The sequence below is a fragment of the Triturus cristatus genome, chromosome 9 (assembly GCF_964204655.1).
Source record: "Triturus cristatus chromosome 9, aTriCri1.1, whole genome shotgun sequence".
Taxonomy (NCBI): Eukaryota; Metazoa; Chordata; class Amphibia; order Caudata; family Salamandridae; genus Triturus; species Triturus cristatus.
The window spans coordinates 712,777,464-712,802,997 of NC_140592.1; the positions used below are offsets into that span (position 1 = coordinate 712,777,464).

The 25,534-nt window shown below is 44.4% G+C and overlaps 1 protein-coding gene across 1 annotated transcript in view; it reads left to right on the forward strand.

Annotated features, from left to right (window-relative positions):
* Positions 1-16,392, forward strand: part of LOC146798576 (uncharacterized) — a 40,366-nt gene extending 23,974 nt beyond the window's left edge. The window contains exons 7-9 of the mRNA XM_085627764.1: positions 10,952-11,014; positions 13,252-13,431; positions 15,919-16,392. Coding sequence (XP_085483890.1) covers positions 10,952-11,014; positions 13,252-13,431; positions 15,919-16,139 — 464 coding nt within the window. The 3' untranslated portion in view covers positions 16,140-16,392. The remainder of the gene's footprint in view (positions 1-10,951; positions 11,015-13,251; positions 13,432-15,918) is intronic.
* The last annotated feature ends 9,142 nt before the right edge of the window (positions 16,393-25,534 follow it).

Genomic DNA, 25,534 nt, shown 5'->3' on the forward strand with positions numbered 1-25,534 from the left:
TGGGGTGGGAAAGTAGTGGCATCACCGGGCTCACACAAATTTACCACCACCCAGCGTTCCCCCAGGTCTCCCGGTAAAAATGGTGCCTCACTTGTGTGGGAGGCCCAAGTACCCGCGGCAGGCAAGGGCCCCAAAGGTAGTGAGGCCACCTCAAGATGGCCTATCGCCAAACCACCTGGTTTTGCAAGGGGGGTCACTTTGGTTTTTGGCCCGGTGCGCGGCGGCCATCTAGGGAAACCTACCAAACCCAGGCATTTTTGAAAACTAGACACCCGGCGGCTTCCAGGGAGGTATGGCTTGCGTGGATCCCCCAACGTTTCCTTACCCAGAATCCCCTGCAAACCTCAATTTTTGCTCAAAAAATCACTTTTTTCACACATTTTGGGGTGGGAAAGTAGTGGCATCACCGGGCTCACACAAATTTACCACCACCCAGCGTTCCCCCAGGTCTCCCGGTAAAAATGGTGCCTCACTTGTGTGGGAGGCCCAAGTACCCGCGGCAGGCAAGGGCCCCAAACGTAGTGAGGCCACCTCAAGATGGCCTATCGCCAAACCACCTGGTTTTGCAAGGGGGGTCACTTTGGTTTTTGGCCCGGTGCGCGGCGGCCATCTAGGGAAACCTACCAAACCCAGGCATTTTTGAAAACTAGACACCCGGCGGCTTCCAGGGAGGTATGGCTTGCGTGGATCCCCCAACGTTTCCTTACCCAGAATCCCCTGCAAACCTCAATTTTTGCTCAAAAAATCACTTTTTTCACACATTTTGGGGTGGGAAAGTAGTGGCATCACCGGGCTCACACAAATTTACCACCACCCAGCGTTCCCCCAGGTCTCCCGGTAAAAATGGTGCCTCACTTGTGTGGGAGGCCCAAGTACCCGCGGCAGGCAAGGGCCCCAAACGTAGTGAGGCCACCTCAAGATGGCCTATCGCCAAACCACCTGGTTTTGCAAGGGGGGTCACTTTGGTTTTTGGCCCGGTGCGCGGCGGCCATCTAGGGAAACCTACCAAACCCAGGCATTTTTGAAAACTAGACACCCGGCGGCTTCCAGGGAGGTATGGCTTGCGTGGATCCCCCAACGTTTCCTTACCCAGAATCCCCTGCAAACCTCAATTTTTGCTCAAAAAATCACTTTTTTCACACATTTTGGGGTGGGAAAGTAGTGGCATCACCGGGCTCACACAAATTTACCACCACCCAGCGTTCCCCCAGGTCTCCCGGTAAAAATGGTGCCTCACTTGTGTGGGAGGCCCAAGTACCCGCGGCAGGCAAGGGCCCCAAACGTAGTGAGGCCACCTCAAGATGGCCTATCGCCAAACCACCTGGTTTTGCAAGGGGGGTCACTTTGGTTTTTGGCCCGGTGCGCGGCGGCCATCTAGGGAAACCTACCAAACCCAGGCATTTTTGAAAACTAGACACCCGGCGGCTTCCAGGGAGGTATGGCTTGCGTGGATCCCCCAACGTTTCCTTACCCAGAATCCCCTGCAAACCTCAATTTTTGCTCAAAAAATCACTTTTTTCACACATTTTGGGGTGGGAAAGTAGTGGCATCACCGGGCTCACACAAATTTACCACCACCCAGCGTTCCCCCAGGTCTCCCGGTAAAAATGGTGCCTCACTTGTGTGGGAGGCCCAAGTACCCGCGGCAGGCAAGGGCCCCAAACGTAGTGAGGCGACCTTTGGGATAGGCAATGTTGATGTTGCCTCACTACGTTTGGGGCCCTTGCCTGCCGCGGGTACTTGGGCCTCCCACACAAGTGAGGCACCATTTTTACCGGGAGACCTGGGGGAACGCTGGGTGGTGGTAAATTTGTGTGAGCCCGGTGATGCCACTACTTTCCCACCCCCAAATGTGTTAAAAATGTGATTTTTTGAGCAAAAATTGAGGTTTGCAGGGGATTCTGGGTAAGGAAACGTTGGGGGATCCACGCAAGCCATACCTCCCTGGAAGCCGCCGGGTGTCTAGTTTTCAAAAATGCCTGGGTTTGGTAGGTTTCCCTAGATGGCCGCCGCGCACCGGGCCAAAAACCAAAGTGACCCCCCTTGCAAAACCAGGTGGTTTGGCGATAGGCCATCTTGAGGTGGCCTCACTACGTTTGGGGCCCTTGCCTGCCGCGGGTACTTGGGCCTCCCACACAAGTGAGGCACCATTTTTACCGGGAGACCTGGGGGAACGCTGGGTGGTGGTAAATTTGTGTGAGCCCGGTGATGCCACTACTTTCCCACCCCAAAATGTGTGAAAAAAGTGATTTTTTGAGCAAAAATTGAGGTTTGCAGGGGATTCTGGGTAAGGAAACGTTGGGGGATCCACGCAAGCCATACCTCCCTGGAAGCCGCCGGGTGTCTAGTTTTCAAAAATGCCTGGGTTTGGTAGGTTTCCCTAGATGGCCGCCGCGCACCGGGCCAAAAACCAAAGTGACCCCCCTTGCAAAACCAGGTGGTTTGGCGATAGGCCATCTTGAGGTGGCCTCACTACGTTTGGGGCCCTTGCCTGCCGCGGGTACTTGGGCCTCCCACACAAGTGAGGCACCATTTTTACCGGGAGACCTGGGGGAACGCTGGGTGGTGGTAAATTTGTGTGAGCCCGGTGATGCCACTACTTTCCCACCCCAAAATGTGTGAAAAAAGTGATTTTTTGAGCAAAAATTGAGGTTTGCAGGGGATTCTGGGTAAGGAAACGTTGGGGGATCCACGCAAGCCATACCTCCCTGGAAGCCGCCGGGTGTCTAGTTTTCAAAAATGCCTGGGTTTGGTAGGTTTCCCTAGATGGCCGCCGCGCACCGGGCCAAAAACCAAAGTGACCCCCCTTGCAAAACCAGGTGGTTTGGCGATAGGCCATCTTGAGGTGGCCTCACTACGTTTGGGGCCCTTGCCTGCCGCGGGTACTTGGGCCTCCCACACAAGTGAGGCACCATTTTTACCGGGAGACCTGGGGAAACGCTGGGTGGTGGTAAATTTGTGTGAGCCCGGTGATGCCACTACTTTCCCACCCCAAAATGTGTGAAAAAAGTGATTTTTTGAGCAAAAATTGAGGTTTGCAGGGGATTCTGGGTAAGGAAACGTTGGGGGATCCACGCAAGCCATACCTCCCTGGAAGCCGCCGGGTGTCTAGTTTTCAAAAATGCCTGGGTTTGGTAGGTTTCCCTAGATGGCCGCCGCGCACCGGGCCAAAAACCAAAGTGACCCCCCTTGCAAAACCAGGTGGTTTGGCGATAGGCCATCTTGAGGTGGCCTCACTACGTTTGGGGCCCTTGCCTGCCGCGGGTACTTGGGCCTCCCACACAAGTGAGGCACCATTTTTACCGGGAGACCTGGGGGAACGCTGGGTGGTGGTAAATTTGTGTGAGCCCGGTGATGCCACTACTTTCCCACCCCAAAATGTGTGAAAAAAGTGATTTTTTGAGCAAAAATTGAGGTTTGCAGGGGATTCTGGGTAAGGAAACGTTGGGGGATCCACGCAAGCCATACCTCCCTGGAAGCCGCCGGGTGTCTAGTTTTCAAAAATGCCTGGGTTTGGTAGGTTTCCCTAGATGGCCGCCGCGCACCGGGCCAAAAACCAAAGTGACCCCCCTTGCAAAACCAGGTGGTTTGGCGATAGGCCATCTTGAGGTCGCCTCACTACGTTTGGGGCCCTTGCCTGCCGCGGGTACTTGGGCCTCCCACACAAGTGAGGCACCATTTTTACCGGGAGACCTGGGGGAACGCTGGGTGGTGGTAAATTTGTGTGAGCCCGGTGATGCCACTACTTTCCCACCCCAAAATGTGTGAAAAAAGTGATTTTTTGAGCAAAAATTGAGGTTTGCAGGGGATTCTGGGTAAGGAAACGTTGGGGGATCCACGCAAGCCATACCTCCCTGGAAGCCGCCGGGTGTCTAGTTTTCAAAAATGCCTGGGTTTGGTAGGTTTCCCTAGATGGCCGCCGCGCACCGGGCCAAAAACCAAAGTGACCCCCCTTGCAAAACCAGGTGGTTTGGCGATAGGCCATCTTGAGGTGGCCTCACTACGTTTGGGGCCCTTGCCTGCCGCGGGTACTTGGGCCTCCCACACAAGTGAGGCACCATTTTTACCGGGAGACCTGGGGGAACGCTGGGTGGTGGTAAATTTGTGTGAGCCCGGTGATGCCACTACTTTCCCACCCCAAAATGTGTGAAAAAAGTGATTTTTTGAGCAAAAATTGAGGTTTGCAGGGGATTCTGGGTAAGGAAACGTTGGGGGATCCACGCAAGCCATACCTCCCTGGAAGCCGCCGGGTGTCTAGTTTTCAAAAATGCCTGGGTTTGGTAGGTTTCCCTAGATGGCCGCCGCGCACCGGGCCAAAAACCAAAGTGACCCCCCTTGCAAAACCAGGTGGTTTGGCGATAGGCCATCTTGAGGTGGCCTCACTACCTTTGGGGCCCTTGCCTGCCGCGGGTACTTGGGCCTCCCACACAAGTGAGGCACCATTTTTACCGGGAGACCTGGGGGAACGCTGGGTGGTGGTAAATTTGTGTGAGCCCGGTGATGCCACTACTTTCCCACCCCAAAATGTGTTAAAAAAGTGATTTTTTGAGCAAAAATTGAGGTTTGCAGGGGATTCTGGGTAAGGAAACGTTGGGGGATCCACGCAAGCCATACCTCCCTGGAAACCGCCGGGTGTCTAGTTTTCAGAAATGTATAGGTTTGGTAGGTTTCCCTAGGTGCCGGCAGGGCTAGGGTACAAAATCTACAGCTAGTCACTTTGCCAAAAAAAGGGTCATTTTTCACTCCAAAACCACGTTGCGTTTTGCGCCGTTTCCTGTCGCGGGCACTAGGCCGACCCGCACAAGTGAGGTACCATTTTTCTCGTAGGACTTTGGGGAACGCGGGGTGGGTGGAAATTTGTGGATCCACGCAGATTCCAGAACTTTCCATCACAGAAATGTGGGGAAAATGTGTTTTTTTTGTCAATTTTTTACGTTTGCAAGGGATTCTGGGTAACAGACCATGGTGGGAGGCAGTCAAGTCACCCCATCCTGGATTCCCCTGGGTGTCTAGTTTTCAGAAATGTATAGGTTTGCTAGGTTTCCCTAGGTGCCGGCAGGGCTAGGGTACAAAATCTACAGCTAGTCACTTTGCCAAAAAAAAGGGTCATTTTTCACTCCAAAACCACGTTGCGTTTTGCGCCGTTTCCTGTCGCGGGCACTAGGCCGACCCGCACAAGTGAGGTACCATTTTTCTCGTAGGACTTTGGGGAACGCGGGGTGGGTGGAAATTTGTGGATCCACGCAGATTCCAGAACTTTCCATCACAGAAATGTGGGGAAAATGTGTTTTTTTTGTCAATTTTTTACGTTTGCAAGGGATTCTGGGTAACAGACCATGGTGGGAGGCAGTCAAGTCACCCCATCCTGGATTCCCCTGGGTGTCTAGTTTTCAGAAATGTATAGGTTTGCTAGGTTTCCCTAGGTGCCGGCAGGGCTAGGGTACAAAATCTACAGCTAGTCACTTTGCCAAAAAAAGGGTCATTTTTCACTCCAAAACCACGTTGCGTTTTGCGCCGTTTCCTGTCGCGGGCACTAGGCCGACCCGCACAAGTGAGGTACCATTTTTCTCGTAGGACTTTGGGGAACGCGGGGTGGGTGGAAATTTGTGGATCCACGCAGATTCCAGAACTTTCCATCACAGAAATGTGGGGAAAATGTGTTTTTTTTGTCAATTTTTTACGTTTGCAAGGGATTCTGGGTAACAGACCATGGTGGGAGGCAGTCAAGTCACCCCATCCTGGATTCCCCTGGGTGTCTAGTTTTCAGAAATGTATAGGTTTGCTAGGTTTCCCTAGGTGCCGGCAGGGCTAGGGTACAAAATCTACAGCTAGTCACTTTGCCAAAAAAAGGGTCATTTTTCACTCCAAAACCACGTTGCGTTTTGCGCCGTTTCCTGTCGCGGGCACTAGGCCGACCCGCACAAGTGAGGTACCATTTTTCTCGTAGGACTTTGGGGAACGCGGGGTGGGTGGAAATTTGTGGATCCACGCAGATTCCAGAACTTTCCATCACAGAAATGTGGGGAAAATGTGTTTTTTTTGTCAATTTTTTACGTTTGCAAGGGATTCTGGGTAACAGACCATGGTGGGAGGCAGTCAAGTCACCCCATCCTGGATTCCCCTGGGTGTCTAGTTTTCAGAAATGTATAGGTTTGCTAGGTTTCCCTAGGTGCCGGCAGGGCTAGGGTACAAAATCTACAGCTAGTCACTTTGCCAAAAAAAGGGTCATTTTTCACTCCAAAACCACGTTGCGTTTTGCGCCGTTTCCTGTCGCGGGCACTAGGCCGACCCGCACAAGTGAGGTACCATTTTTCTCGTAGGACTTTGGGGAACGCGGGGTGGGTGGAAATTTGTGGATCCACGCAGATTCCAGAACTTTCCATCACAGAAATGTGGGGAAAATGTGTTTTTTTTGTCAATTTTTTACGTTTGCAAGGGATTCTGGGTAACAGACCATGGTGGGAGGCAGTCAAGTCACCCCATCCTGGATTCCCCTGGGTGTCTAGTTTTCAGAAATGTATAGGTTTGCTAGGTTTCCCTAGGTGCCGGCAGGGCTAGGGTACAAAATCTACAGCTAGTCACTTTGCCAAAAAAAGGGTCATTTTTCACTCCAAAACCATGTTGCGTTTTGCGCCGTTTCCTGTCGCGGGCACTAGGCCGACCCGCACAAGTGAGGTACCATTTTTCTCGTAGGACTTTGGGGAACGCGGGGTGGGTGGAAATTTGTGGATCCACGCAGATTCCAGAACTTTCCATCACAGAAATGTGGGGAAAATGTGTTTTTTTTGTCAATTTTTTATGTTTGCAAGGGATTCTGGGTAACAGACCATGGTGGGAGGCAGTCAAGTCACCCCATCCTGGATTCCCCTGGGTGTCTAGTTTTCAGAAATGTATAGGTTTGCTAGGTTTCCCTAGGTGCCGGCAGGGCTAGGGTACAAAATCTACAGCTAGTCACTTTGCCAAAAAAAGGGTCATTTTTCACTCCAAAACCATGTTGCGTTTTGCGCCGTTTCCTGTCGCGGGCACTAGGCCGACCCGCACAAGTGAGGTACCATTTTTCTCGTAGGACTTTGGGGAACGCGGGGTGGGTGGAAATTTGTGGATCCACGCAGATTCCAGAACTTTCCATCACAGAAATGTGGGGAAAATGTGTTTTTTTTGTCAATTTTTTACGTTTGCAAGGGATTCTGGGTAACAGACCATGGTGGGAGGCAGTCAAGTCACCCCATCCTGGATTCCCCTGGGTGTCTAGTTTTCAGAAATGTATAGGTTTGCTAGGTTTCCCTAGGTGCCGGCAGGGCTAGGGTACAAAATCTACAGCTAGTCACTTTGCCAAAAAAAGGGTCATTTTTCACTCCAAAACCACGTTGCGTTTTGCGCCGTTTCCTGTCGCGGGCACTAGGCCGACCCGCACAAGTGAGGTACCATTTTTCTCGTAGGACTTTGGGGAACGCGGGGTGGGTGGAAATTTGTGGATCCACGCAGATTCCAGAACTTTCCATCACAGAAATGTGGGGAAAATGTGTTTTTTTTGTCAATTTTTTACGTTTGCAAGGGATTCTGGGTAACAGACCATGGTGGGAGGCAGTCAAGTCACCCCATCCTGGATTCCCCTGGGTGTCTAGTTTTCAGAAATGTATAGGTTTGCTAGGTTTCCCTAGGTGCCGGCAGGGCTAGGGTACAAAATCTACAGCTAGTCACTTTGCCAAAAAAAGGGTCATTTTTCACTCCAAAACCATGTTGCGTTTTGCGCCGTTTCCTGTCGCGGGCACTAGGCCGACCCGCACAAGTGAGGTACCATTTTTCTCGTAGGACTTTGGGGAACGCGGGGTGGGTGGAAATTTGTGGATCCACACAGATTCCAGAACTTTCCATCACAGAAATGTGGGGAAAATGTGTTTTTTTTGTCAATTTTTTACGTTTGCAAGGGATTCTGGGTAACAGACCATGGTGGGAGGCAGTCAAGTCACCCCATCCTGGATTCCCCTGGGTGTCTAGTTTTCAGAAATGTATAGGTTTGCTAGGTTTCCCTAGGTGCCGGCAGGGCTAGGGTACAAAATCTACAGCTAGTCACTTTGCCAAAAAAAGGGTCATTTTTCACTCCAAAACCATGTTGCGTTTTGCGCCGTTTCCTGTCGCGGGCACTAGGCCGACCCGCACAAGTGAGGTACCATTTTTCTCGTAGGACTTTGGGGAACGCGGGGTGGGTGGAAATTTGTGGATCCACGCAGATTCCAGAACTTTCCATCACAGAAATGTGGGGAAAATGTGTTTTTTTTGTCAATTTTTTACGTTTGCAAGGGATTCTGGGTAACAGACCATGGTGGGAGGCAGTCAAGTCACCCCATCCTGGATTCCCCTGGGTGTCTAGTTTTCAGAAATGTATAGGTTTGCTAGGTTTCCCTAGGTGCCGGCAGGGCTAGGGTACAAAATCTACAGCTAGTCACTTTGCCAAAAAAAGGGTCATTTTTCACTCCAAAACCACGTTGCGTTTTGCGCCGTTTCCTGTCGCGGGCACTAGGCCGACCCGCACAAGTGAGGTACCATTTTTCTCGTAGGACTTTGGGGAACGCGGGGTGGGTGGAAATTTGTGGATCCACGCAGATTCCAGAACTTTGCATCACAGAAATGTGGGGAAAATGTGGTTTTTTTTTCAATTTTTTACGTTTGCAAGGGATTCTGGGTAACAGACCATGGTGGGAGGCAGTCAAGTCACCCCATCCTGGATTCCCCTGGGTGTCTAGTTTTCAGAAATGTATAGGTTTGCTAGGTTTCCCTAGGTGCCGGCAGGGCTAGGGTACAAAATCTACAGCTAGTCACTTTGCCAAAAAAAGGGTCATTTTTCACTCCAAAACCACGTTGCGTTTTGCGCCGTTTCCTGTCGCGGGCACTAGGCCGACCCGCACAAGTGAGGTACCATTTTTCTCGTAGGACTTTGGGGAACGCGGGGTGGGTGGAAATTTGTGGATCCACGCAGATTCCAGAACTTTGCATCACAGAAATGTGGGGAAAATGTGGTTTTTTTTTCAATTTTTTACGTTTGCAAGGGATTCTGGGTAACAGACCATGGTGGGAGGCAGTCAAGTCACCCCATCCTGGATTCCCCTGGGTGTCTAGTTTTCAGAAATGTATAGGTTTGCTAGGTTTCCCTAGGTGCCGGCAGGGCTAGGGTACAAAATCTACAGCTAGTCACTTTGCCAAAAAAAGGGTCATTTTTCACTCCAAAACCACGTTGCGTTTTGCGCCGTTTCCTGTCGCGGGCACTAGGCCGACCCGCACAAGTGAGGTACCATTTTTCTCGTAGGACTTTGGGGAACGCGGGGTGGGTGGAAATTTGTGGATCCACGCAGATTCCAGAACTTTGCATCACAGAAATGTGGGGAAAATGTGGTTTTTTTTTCAATTTTTTACGTTTGCAAGGGATTCTGGGTAACAGACCATGGTGGGAGGCAGTCAAGTCACCCCATCCTGGATTCCCCTGGGTGTCTAGTTTTCAAAAATGTATAGGTTTGCTAGGTTTCCCTAGGTGCCGGCAGGGCTAGGGTTCAAAAACTACAGCTAGACTCTTTGCAAAAAAAGTGTAAATTTTCAGTGTGAAAATGTGGTGTGTTCACCTTAGGTTTTGAGCCACTTCCTGTCGTGGGCACTATGCCTACCCACATAAGTGAGGTACCATTTTTCTCGGGAGACTTAGGGTAGTTCAAATTTGTAAAGCTACTGTTATTACCTGTTGATTTTTGATGCATTTCTCCCTTCCAAATGAAAGACATTGTGTAAAAAAAAAGTCATTTTGAAAAATGACCAATAATTGTCATGCAAATATGAGTATTCCCAATTTCGAAAATGTGCAAATATGCACTGTTTCTGAACTCTGTAATTTGTTCCCATTTCAGAAATACATAGGTGACTTTCATACCGATTTTTCCAAGTATACATTTTCCCACAATAATTGCTATATACCCGGACCAAAAAAAAAAAACATTACAAAATGCTGCTCATTTTTCTACTCTGGGTTCGTTGGGCTCTTGATGAACCTACAAGTCCTATATGTCCACACAACCAGGAAGGTCTACCGGATGTAACGGTACATTGCTTTCAAAGAGATGTCATAATTCGAAGAAGTTACAGGTAAAAACGTTGACTCAAGAGGCTGCTTTTTTCAACAAATTTTTAATTTCTCATATATTTGCCTGTAAATTTCTATAAAGAAACCTTGATGGATCTACGCAAATGACCCCTTGCTGAATTCAGAATTTTGTCTACTTTTCAAAAATGTATAGCTTTCCAGGATCCATTATTGTTTTGTTACCCTTTTCTACCGTTAACTGGAAGGAGGTTGAAAGCACAAAAAATAGCAAAAATAGGGTATGTCCCAGAAAAATGCCAAAACTGTGTAAAAAATGTTGGTTTTCTAACAAAAGTCTGTCATTCCCTAAAAGCTGGAGAAATTGTGATTTCAGCCCCACAAACCCTTTTTTGATACCATTTGCAGAGAAAAACCCAGAAGCTTTCATTTGCAGCCCATTTTTCACATTTTTCACAAAAAAAAAAAAAATTGCTGTATTTTGACTAATTTCTGGGAACCCTCTAGGAGAATCCACAAACCCTGGGTACCTTTAGAATCCCCAAGATGTTGGAAGAAAAGGACGCAAATTTGGCGTGGATACCTAATGTGGTCAAAAAGTTACAGGGGCCTAAGCGCGCACTACCTCAAATAGCCCAAAAAGGGCTTAGCACAGGAGGGGAAAAGGCCTAGCAGCGAAGGGGTTAAATCAGCTCTGTTTTCGATGTTAACCTGTTGCTGGCGAGAAGGTGAGGTGGTTAGGGACTGAACGTTTAATTTGAAAGTTGTTTTTTGTTTATTTAACCTTTCTAAATTGTTTCTACCTTTACTATCACAGATGAGTAGCAGTAGGCATTTCAGAAATTGATATGTTTTCTTTTTTTTCAGAATGGCTTCTTGGTCTAATGTCACTTGTTTGGATAGCACTGAGCATCGCTGAGATTGTCATTGGTAAGATCAAAGGATCTCATTGCCTCTTTGTACTCTTTCTTCTCCTCTCCACCCTGACATATGCATCCCTTTTTCTATCCTCTTTTCATCCCTTTTTCCAGTTCACCTCATGAGATTAGGAGATACCATCCCTGGAACGTTTTTTTAATGCTGAATGGATACATACTTATAACCTGTTGACTAGTAATGCCTTATTTGGTGTACGACATGCGATTTGGTATCTACCTCATTAACGAGGACGTCGTCGATCTTTGTCCATCTCTTTTAAGAAAGATTTTGTTAGTACTCGAGCAGAACTTCTGTGACACTTTGGTTTGTGGTAGATCATTAAGCCCATACTACACCTCACCAAGGGGCTGTCTCCGGCGACAGGCCCACCCCCACCTCTCCACTCAACTAAGGCATCCTTAATTTCACCCTATAAAGGAGCTTTCTCTGGACTGTTGGCCATTTGCAATGTTTTGAAACTCAATAAATACATGTAAAGTAGTCTCTGTTGGAAACAGTTCCAAACAACATCTCTGGATAGTTCTTTTTTAAATACATATTTTGGCCAAAACCCTAATGCTACTCACTCTTCAGCACTTTTTTTTTCTTTTGGAAGAACAGAACTGCAAGCACCAAAATGCACTGAGACAAATGTCTGAGTAGCCGTGAGGGACTCAAATGTTTCCCTAAAGAGAGCTGTCAGAGTAAATTAATTGAGTGCCTCTTAAAAATAGTTCTCACCTCCCCGACTGTAATCCAAGGGCAAGAGGTTGAGGGAACCTCTGCCAATATTCAGGATGTGACTCACCTCACTTCTTGAAATTATTGCAGGTAACTCATCCGAAGGGAATTTCTGTGTTTAGATTCAACCAACCTAAGCATACACTCTACAATTTTCATAGGATAGGATTTCATTAACATTCTTGCTATGACACTGCTCATAAGCATGATCTCTTTTGTCTCACATTTTTGTGAGAGCTCTGAGGTGTGACTGCGGGTGTTATATAATGCCTCACAACTTACAATTGAGTTAGTAGTGTAAGTCATGGATTGTCATGTGATCCCAAAATGATCCGATGAGCTATAAAAAAAGCATGTAAAATACAATTAAAATAATAGATTGAAAGAATTAGCTAGAACATGAAACTGACCGGTAGGAAGAGAGAGTGAGAATGTGAGTGAGAGAGTGAGAGACAGAGAGAGAAAGAAAGAGAAAGAGAGGGTCCTATAAAAATGATTGATTGGAAGATGGCTAGAATTAGAGCAAAAGAACAAAGCAAAGGAGGAGATGAGGATTGGAGAAAGGGAGGAGAAAAGAATGAGAAAAAGAAGTTGACAAGGCACAGGTGGTTTAAAAAGAAAACCAGAGTCCAGTCAGGCGGTGTGTTAATTCATATGTTTTTAAGCTAAACTGCTTTAGGCCCCCATTTCAAGTTCAGGGCTAAATGCTGATCTCTGTGTAAACTAAGGGATGGGGATTCTGAGTTGTTTGATAAACATACCCTCACAGTTTTCCCTGATGGAATAAATTAAGGTAAAGGCCATTAGGAATGCCATAATATGTGGAACTTGGTGTGTATACAAAACAGTGAGGGATGGAATGCTTGAATTAATCTAAGACACTGGTAATCACTCAGGCCACATCCCAATCCATCATTATTTGGCACACAATGCCGACTCATTTTGGACCCAGCTTTATGCAAATCAACCTTGACCCTGCTCCAAAAGGAATAGTCCAGCCCGAACTGCCAAGCCAGGACCTTCCTGAACCGAAAAACACACAAACCAGAATTTGGTGTGCTACCTTAATAATTGTACATGTTATGTCTCAGTTGCAAGATGAAAACTAGGAAGAGGAGGCATTTACCATAACTGGGGTGGTAAATACCTCATTCTGTGGTAATGGTATTACCAAGTGTGGTAAAAGCCTTCACTGACCTAACTTGGAATGAGGTCCATTGTCTTTCAACAACAAACCACACAACTGCATATCCCAACATGGTTTTGTCTAGGAATGTGCTTAGTGGCCTGGAGATTTGAGGCCATACTGTCTGCATTCTATACATTTTAATAAGACTAGTTCCTCCTATCAGGTGAGTCTGGAGTATCTGGCAACGTGTTATTTCCTGGTAGAAGATAAAACTAAATATCAGCCACCCTACTGAAGATTTCTTTGGCAACATTTCATTGCTCTGTAATGCAACACCTAATGTAATTATTTCACTGGTCTGTTGTTTTCATACTTACAGGTTCTGTTTATCTGCATGAATGCCCAGCACAACGCTTCATCCCTATCTACCTCATCGTCAATGGCGTCACCGTCATCATCATGTCCCTCCTCTCTATTGTGGCTGGACTGAGGCCAAATAAGCTCGTCTATGGCATCCTTGCGCTGTTGAGCCTCTTTTGGTTTGCTTGGCTTATCACAGGTAATACCTTTACTTATGTCGTACAGTTCTAGGGAAAGTTATCATCAACGATTGGAAGCTATCAATCACGAGATAACTAATGAAATTAGCAGTCCATTTGCAACATAATTTATAAACACAAAGTGCCATCCATAGGATGGTGGATGAAGAAAGGGCTTTAAAATGAGACAACAAGCCATTTACAAGATAGTGAATGAGCATGAAGTGGTGGGTATATTGATTATCATTATCAATATACTTACAGATAAAGTGATCAGATATGCTCCTTTTTCTGAATGACTAGTTGTACAATTTATTAACATCACAACAGAAAATACCCACCACAATGTACATTTTTGGGCAAGGTAAGACAAGTGATACATTCTATTTCTTAGTAAAATACTAAGATTCTTTGTGTATTTTTGTATTTAAGAGCACTTATAGTGGTTGCTAAAATTGGTCTGAATGTAATTTTTGAAGCATCATTTAAAATATGATATATTTGTCCCAAGTCAAATTTCCCGCGGCAGCTTGTTCCATAGATTGATTCCAAATACCTATATTTTCCTGCCTCCAGATCTCTTATTTGTTGCATTTTATTGGCGATATTTATATTGGGTTGATGTAGCCCCAGAGGTTATCACAGTGCTTTACATCGGCAGATATTTTGTACTGACAGATGCAGCTTAAAAAAAATGTCTGGTCAACTTACAAACTGGGTGTGGCCAGGTAAAATTCATATAAGAACAATCATTGACATCTGCATAAATTGATAGGAGGTGCTGTGGATTGGCCAAGAGGGGACATTGGGTAGGGAGAGAAGTAAACGGAGAAGGTGAAATGTTTCAGTTCTTTCGTGGAGATACGGGCAGGGGAGTTTGGCACCTGTCTGTTTCTCAAATCTTGACACCCTCATTCAATTATTATTCAATGGTCTGTAAAGGGAGACAGGTACATATTTATTTACGCCTTGACTAGAATGGAGGAACCCAGCATCAATCACAACTCAAACATAAGCACAAGACATGTAGTTCCTCCGCAGGCCCTGCCTGTGAGCAGGCCAGAGTTTGCGCAGGGGTCGGAATTCCATGTTGTATGGAGTTTACAGCACCCACTAATTACCAGGGGCAATATAGTCCACACCGTTCATAAAATTTGGGCAACCCAGAATTGCCAGATTTGACAGTTGAAAAGTACATTGTTTATCATGAGATGCAGATTGTGGTGTGTTAAGCAATAAGGCCTACCTGATCTACTGGGCTAGAGTGGGTTTATGAGTTTGAGTTTGAGTTTAAAAATTCTTGTATAGCGCTCTTACACCAGCGGTTTCATGGTGCTGTAACTGGCAGATCTCCTCAATAGGCAAGGAAGGGAGGTCGGGTAACAGAGGATTAAATGAAAATTTTGCTGAAGAAGTAGGCTTTGAGTTTCTTTCGAAACTGGGAATATGGGGTTAGGGATCTGAGATCAAGGGGTAATGAGTTCCAAAGGGTTGGGGCAAGGGTCGCAAATTTTGAGCCCCCCCACTTTTTCCGGCGAAACCGGGGAACTATCAGGAGGGATTGGGAAGAAGATCGGAGCTCCCTAGTTGGCAAGTAGGGGATAATCTCCGAAGAAATGAATGCAGGGGCCGTACCCAATCGAGCCTGGTATTTTCTTAAAACAATTGGACCAGGTCTTTACCATCTTGGTTGAAGCTTCCAAGCAGCTTTTCCAGCACAGAAATGAAAATTATATTCTAAGTGGTAAACTGGATTTTACCATCAGTTGTAGGCTGAGCTCTATGATAAAGGGAAAAAATATATATCCCACTCAAAAAGTATTTCAAACAGAGCCTTACCTTACTCACCACTGATAGAAAGCCATTTTAACATAAAAAATAACCTTAAAGTTTCAAACTTTTATCAGTGGGGGTCAGAGATTGCCCCAGTGAGTGAAAACACCTGAAGTAGGGACTTCGGAGAGATTTTCCTTAATCTGCGACACATCTCACTTAGTACCGCTAAGGTCCACCCAGTTTTACTGTAGCCCCCCAATGACTGCTTCCTGATTGCAAATAATTTCTTCTCCAAAAAGGTTACGCTATCTAAATGCATCTCTGTTATTTCCATGGTAAATATTTAAAGGGAAATTTTACACTTATCTTTTGTGATATTTAATGTTATTAGTCCTCTAATCCCCCCCTCATGCGTTAGAGAGCTTTGGCCGAATTGTTTAATATAAATCGAATATACAGTGTCTTTAAGCTTATATTATAGAACTGTTTAACTGAAAGATTCATAGTTTTATCATTGGTATCAATGTACCTTCTGGAGATTACATCTTATGCCAGGAAAAGGGAGTTATACGTATAAGTAGAGTTTTAAGTGACACATGGTGGCTGTTGCACTCATGGGTTTTGTAGAAATGTGGGTGAGTCAAAAATGTAGGATTATTTTAAAGGTGGTCCGGCAAGGATCTGAGATCAGTTCTGGGGATATGATAAACCTCTGTTTTTTCACCCAACAGGGAGCGTCTGGACTTTCCCGCTGTACCCCAACTACACGAACTGCAACAGAACCGTCTACCTATTTACGTTCTCCATCTTGATCATCCAGTGGATCGTCCTGGCGCTGTCCCTCCCCGCGATCATTGTCAAACTTTTCTCCTCTTTCCTCGCTTGTTCTTCTTGTTCCTCATGTTGTCTTTGTTCTCAGTGCTCCTCTTGCGTTTCCTGTGTTACTAAATGATGAACTTAAGGCTCCAAAATCCTTACATTGTGTTAGAAAACTTGCAGTTCCATGGACTATTTGCACAACGGTGCCTCAAGAAAGAAATTGGTTATTTTGTAAATTCATAATTGCTAATGGATGGTTTTGTTGCACAGACAAATAGGGACCACCTTTCCTCCTGACTGACACATCATCTACACACCAGGATGATGGCCCAACCCTATTATTATTAGGCACGTCGTTTAACAATAAAGACCACATGATAACCAAAGGTGTAGTGTATCCTGATTTTGCACAAAGGCAGAACACATGTCGGGACCAAAGGTAAAACTTGGCTATGAGAGAGGGTCACTGACAAGTGGCCCATGTATAGCGCCAATGGAAAACATGGCATGAACTCAGCCGCGGCTGGTGTAGGTAAGACCAGTGGGGCATCGGGGTCGAGTGGGGGAGAAGGGGTATTTTGAAAGATGAAGACGATGAGATGTCGAATCCCCCCCTACTTGGCCCACCACACTGCATAGGCTGCAGCTGCATGAACTGTTTTTCTACTTAAGTAATTAACTGTATTTTGAACATCCTAGTGACACAGAACTAATAGATTTACTGGGTCTGCTGTTGTTCCTTTTAGAGGGTATGTATTTCAGCAATTCGGACAGCATTCTTCCTATTGAAGGAGGGTTAATATTGATTTATAGAAGGTTGCTCGCTGTCAAAAAAAAAAGTAACAGGTGCTGCGATTCGAGTTATTTTACAGGCTTCAAAATCAGTAAACTCTTAACCAAGATTTGCACAGGAAATCATTTTTTCTAGAATAGTTTTGTTAATTGCCTGGTACAGCGCACAACAATGAGCATAATTTGGTGCACCAGCGAACTATCATGGTAAATAATAAAAGATTTCCACCTACGGCTCACAACAAAGGTTTTTTTCAGATCATTATGATGACCCTAGACAGCCAACATTTCTGGGAATTGAAAACAGTGAGCCACACTGTTGAAATAGTGTAAGATGAAAGGGTTTGTTGGAAAGAGAAGGCGGCCGAGGTTTACTAAGGCTTCATGCCTGTGCAAGCATCCACAAAGTGGAGCATGCTATTCACTATTAACAGCACAATCTATGTTCCAATGGGAAGGTGAACGTTACAGATCACACAAACTGTTGCTTGAAGGTGGCATTACTAGGGTGGATCAACGCAAGCATGCACAGGTTCTGACGCAAAGCCGGCTCTATGAAGCATAGCAAGACCAGGCCTTGCCTAGTAGAAGAAGGCTCAAGAAAAGTAAATTTTTTTTTAAATCATTTCATTCCATATGCTAGACAGTGAACACTCACAGATGTACCATGATGTGACGCTGTGCGTGGCGCAAGGCAGCCAGCCCCTTTGAGATTTATCAGATGGAGCAACACCAGTTTAAGGTCAATCTTGGTAGATTCGAAAATAATGTGGGTGCCATGCTGCGCTGGGTGAAAACTGTGTACATCTGGGCCTGCATGTGTATTTCAAATAAGAAAGGTATACATATAGACCTAATTTGAAAAGAATGTTTCCTTGTGTAATGTAACTGGTGCTCGTGTAAAGCGCTCCGATACCTGATACCGTCGGGTCAAGCTCGCGCTATATAAAACTAAAAAAAGAAAAAGTGATAAAGTACCTCTAAGGCGAATCGCTGAATGCCATAAGTTATACATTTCTATATTTAAAACAATAGTAGTTATTTTATGTGAGTGATTATTTGGTGCTTCTCCTTTCAGTATTTTATCTTAATGTGACAAGTCAAAATTAAAAACATTTGGGGGTCATGGAATCACAGGTGTCTAACGCCTTTGCAACAGGGTAATGACTGACATACAACTTTAGAGGTAGAAAAATGCATAGCGAATAGTTTTTTCCAGTACACCACTACTTCTTACTAATGAAGAAAATGTGACTGTTAACACATTCAAAATCATGTATGAATATATGATTATTATTTATTGTCGTTGTTATTGTGCTTCAATAAATTAATTTGTTTGGAATCCTGGAATCCTTTAAATAATTCACACCTAGATATGAATGGGATGTACAAATACAATTAAAAGATTGTGTTTTACAGACACTGTCGCATTTTTGTTCTTGAATGTTCTTTTGTGTTCTTCGGCATTTTCCTTCCTGAGCAGAACACTTGCTAATGTACCAGATATGCCATTGCATTTTTCAGTTCAGTTCAGTTCATAATCTTTATTTCGATCACTGAGACCACAAAAGACAATCACAACAATACACACAACATTTCCATTAGGGGATAGGTACACCCTATTATCATAGTAGTTTGTATGTATACAAAATTATTTAACATTGCTATTCAAGGATTTCAGAACCGTATAAAAGTTAAGAAGTTCACTAAAAGCGTAAGACCATTGTATTCATTAATAAACCGCACATATTGTTCTAAAATGCTTGAAAATGTTGATTTCCATAAAAATATCATAAAAGTGAACAATTGATACGAAAAAAATATATATACATCCTCGAATGGCCGTAAAGAGATCAACATAAGAACTGTCAATGATGCGTCAGTATATGAAACACTAATATGAGCATAAAATTCTATGCCCATGATTGGAGCTATGCCAAACAGAAGTTTGCATTAGACGTTACTCGTCGGGCTGCCAGAGTAATGTTATCCTAACCGTTTGTACGTCGGCTTACTCAGTTTGCTAATCACTAGGTTGGATGGGCTTGGGACCCTTAGTCATTTTTTCACTTATCAACCACTTCCAGCTTAGGAATTTAGCAGTTGCTTTTATACTAGATTTGATTGTATTGGTCAGCTGTATTCTCATTCAACGGAGCTACACCTGGTACCCATGTTTCTACATAAGGCTTTCAACCATTTGCTCCGGGGTGCCTTATGTATATATGATTATTATTCGTTGTCGTTGTTATTGTGGTTCAATAAATTAATTTGTTTCGAAAACTGGCATCGTTTAAATAATTCACACCTGGACATGAATGGGATGAACAAATACAATCAAAATATTCTGTTTTACATACACTGTCGCATTTTTGTTCTTGAATGTTCTTTTGTGCTCTGGGACGTTTTACTTCCTGAGCAGAACACTTGCTAATGTACCAGATATGTCATTGCATTTTTGCAAGACGATCATTTCTACAAACCATTAATGCATATTGTTTTAGGTAAACAGACTATATAAATGTACTCTCTGCTTTATAATATCACCATTTCTTACATAACCCCACTGGCCTTCAAGTGATGGAATTACACAAAATTTGATCAGCTTCTTAACCCATTCAGTGCCCATGACGAGATGGTCTCGTCATGGAGCGCGGTTGCGCTGTGCCCATGACGAGACTATCTCGTCATGAACCCCGCCCGCTAATGCAACGCCCGGCACAGGGCGGGGAAAGGGCGGGGCACTGAAGAGGTTAAGAACCATGGTTAATCGTATGTAAATAAGGAAGCAGTATTCTTTATTACATTTACATTTGAAGTTGAAAGACTAGTTGATGATCATGCAGAGTTGCATCATGCTCGACTTGTAGGTTTGGTGCTGGTCTGGATAATTGTTACAGTCTGAAGTGCGCCTGAGTGTAGCTGGTTTTGCCTTCTGAACCTTCGTCAGTGATTTAACCAGTGCAACAAGAAAGAGAAACATGGTTGCAATGTCAAGGAAATATACTATGTTTGTGTGTGCACCTGTTTGAATGAGCATAATTGATGCGGTGCCATTCTTTACAGGTTAAACAGAGAGCGGAGAAAACCCTATGAGCTGTTGCAGGAGACCGGATGTGATGTCTGCTGCATTAGGGGATTCCACCACTCACACCCGTCAGTACAAAGGGAAAATAAATGTTGCCACAGTCCTGCAGACAACAGCAATAGAGTGAGGCCAGGATGCCAGTGTCCTTTGAATTTATTAATACTGCAGGACACAATTCATATCTGGTACTGATGGAAGTGCCAGACCTTATATGATCACAAATTAATACGCAGAAAGACGTTGACAACTGTATATTGTCAGAGATTAGTCGGACCACTTGTATACAAAGAGGCAGCCCTTTCTTAGCAGTGAACATCTAGTGCTACACCCCCCAACTCCCAATGTTCAGGACTTTTTACAGGTTTTCCACATACACTCAGGAGCATAGCTTAGTCAGTGAGATTCGGAGAGGAATGAATCGTCAAGTCTCTCCGACCTGATTGAGGGACTCCAATATCAGAAGGGGGAGCCCTAGGAGCCAGAACCCCAGGATCTTCATCATCCCCAATAATTTGGAGAGGAGTTGGGTCTGGTGTAACCTTGTCTGAGCCACTGTATAATGGTCAATCGGATTGTATTTCTTCTGCCATGTACGAGGAGTGCAAGGATTCGACCGCTGGGCCCAGGAGAAGGACTAATGATGATGATGATGATAAGCATGTTAAGCATGAACAAACTAAAAACACCAATTCCCTGGGAAATGTTTCTGATTTTGCCCAACAATTGTCAATGTGGAATCTCCTTTGCCTAATGCAAACAACCTTTCAGGGAAGGTTAAAGGCACTGGTTTTGAGCATTACTCGAAATGTTAAGCTTATCCACCTACTCAAAAGTATTAGTAAATCACTAAAGGATGGTTCATGGGAGGACATTTTAGAAGGAGGTTTAAATGGTGTTATCACTGATCCTAGTTCTCCTCTCCTATAGAGGGGGTCCCTTCATCTACTCGCACCATAAATTATGAGATATATGTTTCTAGATGTCCCTTCCTTATTTAAAAAAAAAAGGGTAGTGTATTTGGGAAACAAAGGGTCTTATCTAAGTGTAGCCTCACTATGTTTTTTTGAGACTTGGGGTGAGAAGGAGAGCTCAGGAAGGGAGGGTAGGTAGAAAGCATAGGAGCTGTTTAAGGCTACATGGAATGGAGTCCCTGAGTCAGACTCCTAGATCCTCCCAAGCTGCCAGCTCCAAGTGTTACCCCTAAGATGTGTAAACAACTAACCACTAAGGGCAAGCCGGGCAGAAAAAGGCACAGTGAGGTTAGGAAAACTTCCAGAGAAAGGGAGTGGGAAAATTTAGGAAATCAAGGAAAGTTGAAAGGTGGCAAAAAAGGTTTCTGGGGACAAAAATAAGAAAATACACAACAAAATACTCAAAGTATTAAAATTTGGAAGGAGCGATCGTTCCCTAACCCTTATGTTGGAGTAGTGATTTGACCAAAGAAAATCCTGTCTTGATACAAACAATTTCTCCCTATTTCAGGCAGGAGGTGCTTGTAAGCAATTGGCACCGCCATTGATATTCCCAATTATGCAATCTAAAAGGAAAATGCAGCATTCAGTTTGTCACCCTCTAGATAGATCCAGGCTGCTAAGTGACTTTTGCCAATATTAAAAGATTTAGGAAGATCTCCTCAAAGGACTTGTCCCTGGTTGGTTTAAGGAAGGTTGCAGGGGAAGTACTGACCAGAGTACTGTTTGTTTCAGAGGAGACAGGGAACATAGTGGTGTCCTCAGGCTCAGTCTTGGTGAGAAATTGCATTAGTCTCTGTGATGGAAGTGAGGCTATATGTGCACCCTCTGGCAAATCAGGGGAGGGCTCTTATACTGAATTTCCCACATTTCTAAATGAACATGGAGGGCTAAAATGTAACCAGGTTTTTCTTTGCGTCCCACGGGTGCAGGCCAGAGAATAGGCGCTAGAAGGAGTCGGTGGGTGCGACACCGTTCGTAAGACAGAATAGTTACAATAAAGTTCCATAATGATAGAGCCTTCATTGTAAAGAGTCAAAGGTGATCCCATCGTCCTCACCACTCTCAGTTAGATCAACATAGGAGGGAAAGAGGATAGGGTGGCCATTGGTTTATCCCCCATAGAACAGAGATGCACCTCCTCAAAAACTTCGAGGATCACTTCATTTCTGCTTGGAGTGGGGTGGCTGATGAAATTGATTGGTAAGGGTCAGGGCATCCGCTGCCGGGACGTGTCCTGGTTTGGAACATTCATGGGTTTAAATCGTTTTATAGAAATGGAAAAGCACAGAGAGGTCTTAACAAATTACCCTATATTGTTCCTCCAGGATACCTGGTTGTTGGGGTGCCCAGCAGTGGAGGGGTTTGTTGCCTTAGGTCAAAATGCCAAGGTCTCGAAAAGAGGGAGAGCAGTGGGTTGACTGCTCATATTGGTATTTGTCCGCTGTGGGAAGAAGGTAATGAAACTCTAAACTACTTGCATATGCCCCACACTTGTTAAATTGATTCATTCACCAATGACGAGGGGTTAAATAAATGATTTGTCTAGAAGTGTATGTTCCTCCAATTCATCCCCTGCCACAGCGTGAATTGCTGAATCTGGTTAATGATATGGGAAAATTGATATGTGATTATCCAGATGCATTGTTGGTGGTTGGGGGGATTTCAATGAAAGCTCAACTTTTAAGGAGCAGGATGTGGCTATGAAAGAGATATGATTAGCATTACACATTCCAGAAAGCACTTTTCCTGAAATTCCTAGAGAAGGAGACGCAGAGGTTCTGTCTCGTTTATTGAACTTGATAATTGTTAATGGTCGGTGTAATGACGATACTCCTGCTATGAGAACTTTCAAACATGGTACTAGTAATCTGGCCATTGAATATGTGCTGGTTCCAGTGCACCAGTCCCATTAGGTAAAAGATGTCAAAGTTTTTGACGTAGGGCCCAGCGATCATATTGTCCTTGGTCTGGAGTACAGAGAAGATTATTTTGCGCTGTCCAAGTACCAACTCATCTCTTGACATAGTTTACTATATGAGAATACGAGTTTTCATTTCCGAGATATATTGCAGGCTTTTTCCACAATTGAATTTGAGCATTTGACCTGGAAAAAGGTCAAGATGTGTTGGATTGGTATTCCGGGTTAACAAAGCAATTGTTAGCCCAGTTCAAACTGGTAAAGGGGGGCCCTCATTCAGCTAGTAGTATAAGAAGTAAAGGAAACAGTTGGTTTGATGATGATTGGAGGGAGGGTAGAAGTGTGGCAAATAGTAGTAGTTGTCACTTCAAGTCAAATCCTAGTGATTTTAGCTAAAAAACCGCAACGGTGGCTTTGCAAATCGCCTATCACAAGGTATGTGCCCACAAAAGGAGAGAGTTTTGTAGGTTAAATTGGGAGTCAATGCTATCTGCCATTCTTGATAAACATAGTAAGTGCTTTTGGCGGCTAGTGAATTCAGTAACCCATTTATCGCAGTCCTTTCTTGAGGCTCTGATAAGTGAGGATGATTGGTACACTTTTATATATTCACTATATAGTGGTGAAAACCTTGTAAAATATTTTGTGTTCCAGGCTAGTTCTTTAGTGGAAGTGATTGCAAGTACTCAGACGGCAGTAATGCTTTCCGACATAATCAGTAATGTGAATGCCTCTAGGGCTGGTGGTCTGGATGGGCTTCCATTTGTGATATTTAGAAATGGGGACTATTATTGAGTGGCTTCATCTGATAGGTAACACTAAAAGACTTCATCCCAGACTCCTGAAAGGGAGCAATAGTGAAGCCCACTCACAAAAAGGCAAACGGGATCAGCCTGCTAATTATCGTTTGATTTATTTTCCCGATAATCCGTTCAAACTTTATGATCAAACTTCATTAGAACACCTAACTACATGGGCTTTTGACTCTGGACTTAAGAGCTAACTTAGGAGTGACTTATAAGTGTCAAAAAGGAAGGCTTAAACCTGGTAAAAGATTAATTTTGACAAGTAGTAATGGTAGTTTAAAACTGCACACCAAGAATGCTGTGGCAGGTCTGGAGACATGATTTACAGTGCTACTGTAGAGGGTGGCATGATAAGTGCTGCAGCCCACCAGTAGTATTTAATTTGCAGGCCCTGGGTACAGATGATACCTTATACTATGGACTTACAGTATATTATATGTGCCAATCAGAAGTCTACCCATTTTACTACATTCAACAGGGAGAGCATAGGCACTTTAGTTGGAGTAAAGTACACAGAGTTCTATAGCCAACAAACATAGGGCTTAATAAAAAAGGCAAAAAATCCCAGTTGACCCAACAGGAAGCACAGATTTTCTACATATACATTTCAACTTTTTTCTCCTCCAAGGTGCCTACCAAAAAAATTTGTTTTTCCAGCTTTAAAAATCATAATTTTACTTTAAGCAGTGGTAATCTTGATTTAACTTTGATTGTGGTATTTGTGAAGTACAGTCAATGCATACTGTAAATCTTTGGGAAATAAACATAAGAGTTTGATATCGTCTTAGTACATTAGTGTATGGAGACAACGCCCTCCTACTGTAGGGATGACAGAAAACGTAGTATCTATGGGCCATATTATCAAGGAACGTCGATAACAATATCGCCGCTTTAGCGGCAGGAAACTGCCGCTAAAGCGGTGATAATGGGCTTGATAATATGCCCTTGTGAATTCCCATAGAAGCCCAGGTTCACACCAGAACCTTGGCTTCTATGGGAATTTAAAAGGGCATATTATCAAGCCCATTATCGCAGCTTTAGCGACAGTTTCCTGCCGCTAAAGCGGCGATAATGTTATCGCCGTTCCTTGATAATATGGCCCTGTGTTTTTTGGAAGCTTGTATAAGTATAAAGAAAATCGGAGAGGGTAAGAGGCGCCCTTGCTTGAAACCATTCTCAGTTGGAATATGGGGAGGAAGGACTCTTTCAGGCCCCTCTGGATCCTAATCTAAGCCGCAGTTGGTTGTTCATTTACCAGAGTTAGATTGCGATCAGGAATATTAAGGGCTGCTAATTTCCTCCATAGTGTGGGTCTGTCTACGTGGTCAAATAACTAGAAAAATCAAAAAAGCCAACATAGATTGTCTGATTTCTTATTTTAACGTATTTTTATAATATTGGATTCAATACAGCAATGTTGTCTAAATAGGAATAATTAGTTTGAAAACCTGTTTGTTTGATGGGAATGATGCCCTTTTCTGCAACCCATGTTTCTGAATGCTCTAATAATAATAATACATTCCCGGCATTATCAAGGAAAGCAATTTGTCGAGAATTGAGGGGATCTTTTTGCAAACCTTTTTTATTGACGGCAGGATCATGCTACCCTTTCAACTGCATGCAATTGTTCCTGAAAGATGGAATTCATCAAGTACTGGCTTCAAGATATCCCCCTGAGCTCATAGTCTTTTTTCTTTATAGCTATAGGGACTTGAACTGGACCTAGTTCATTGGATAATAAGGCTGAATAAATATACTTAACAATTTGATCAGCCAAAGGGGCTGAACAATTGAGTGTAAATGTGTGTTTGTGAGAAAACTATTCAGAGATTTTGTATATTGAGTATAGATTTCAGATACATATTGAAACTATACATTTTCGGGGATAGTGATTGGATTAGGAGAGCACCAAGCCCCTAAGGAAAGAGCAATAAAATGCCAGTATTTTCT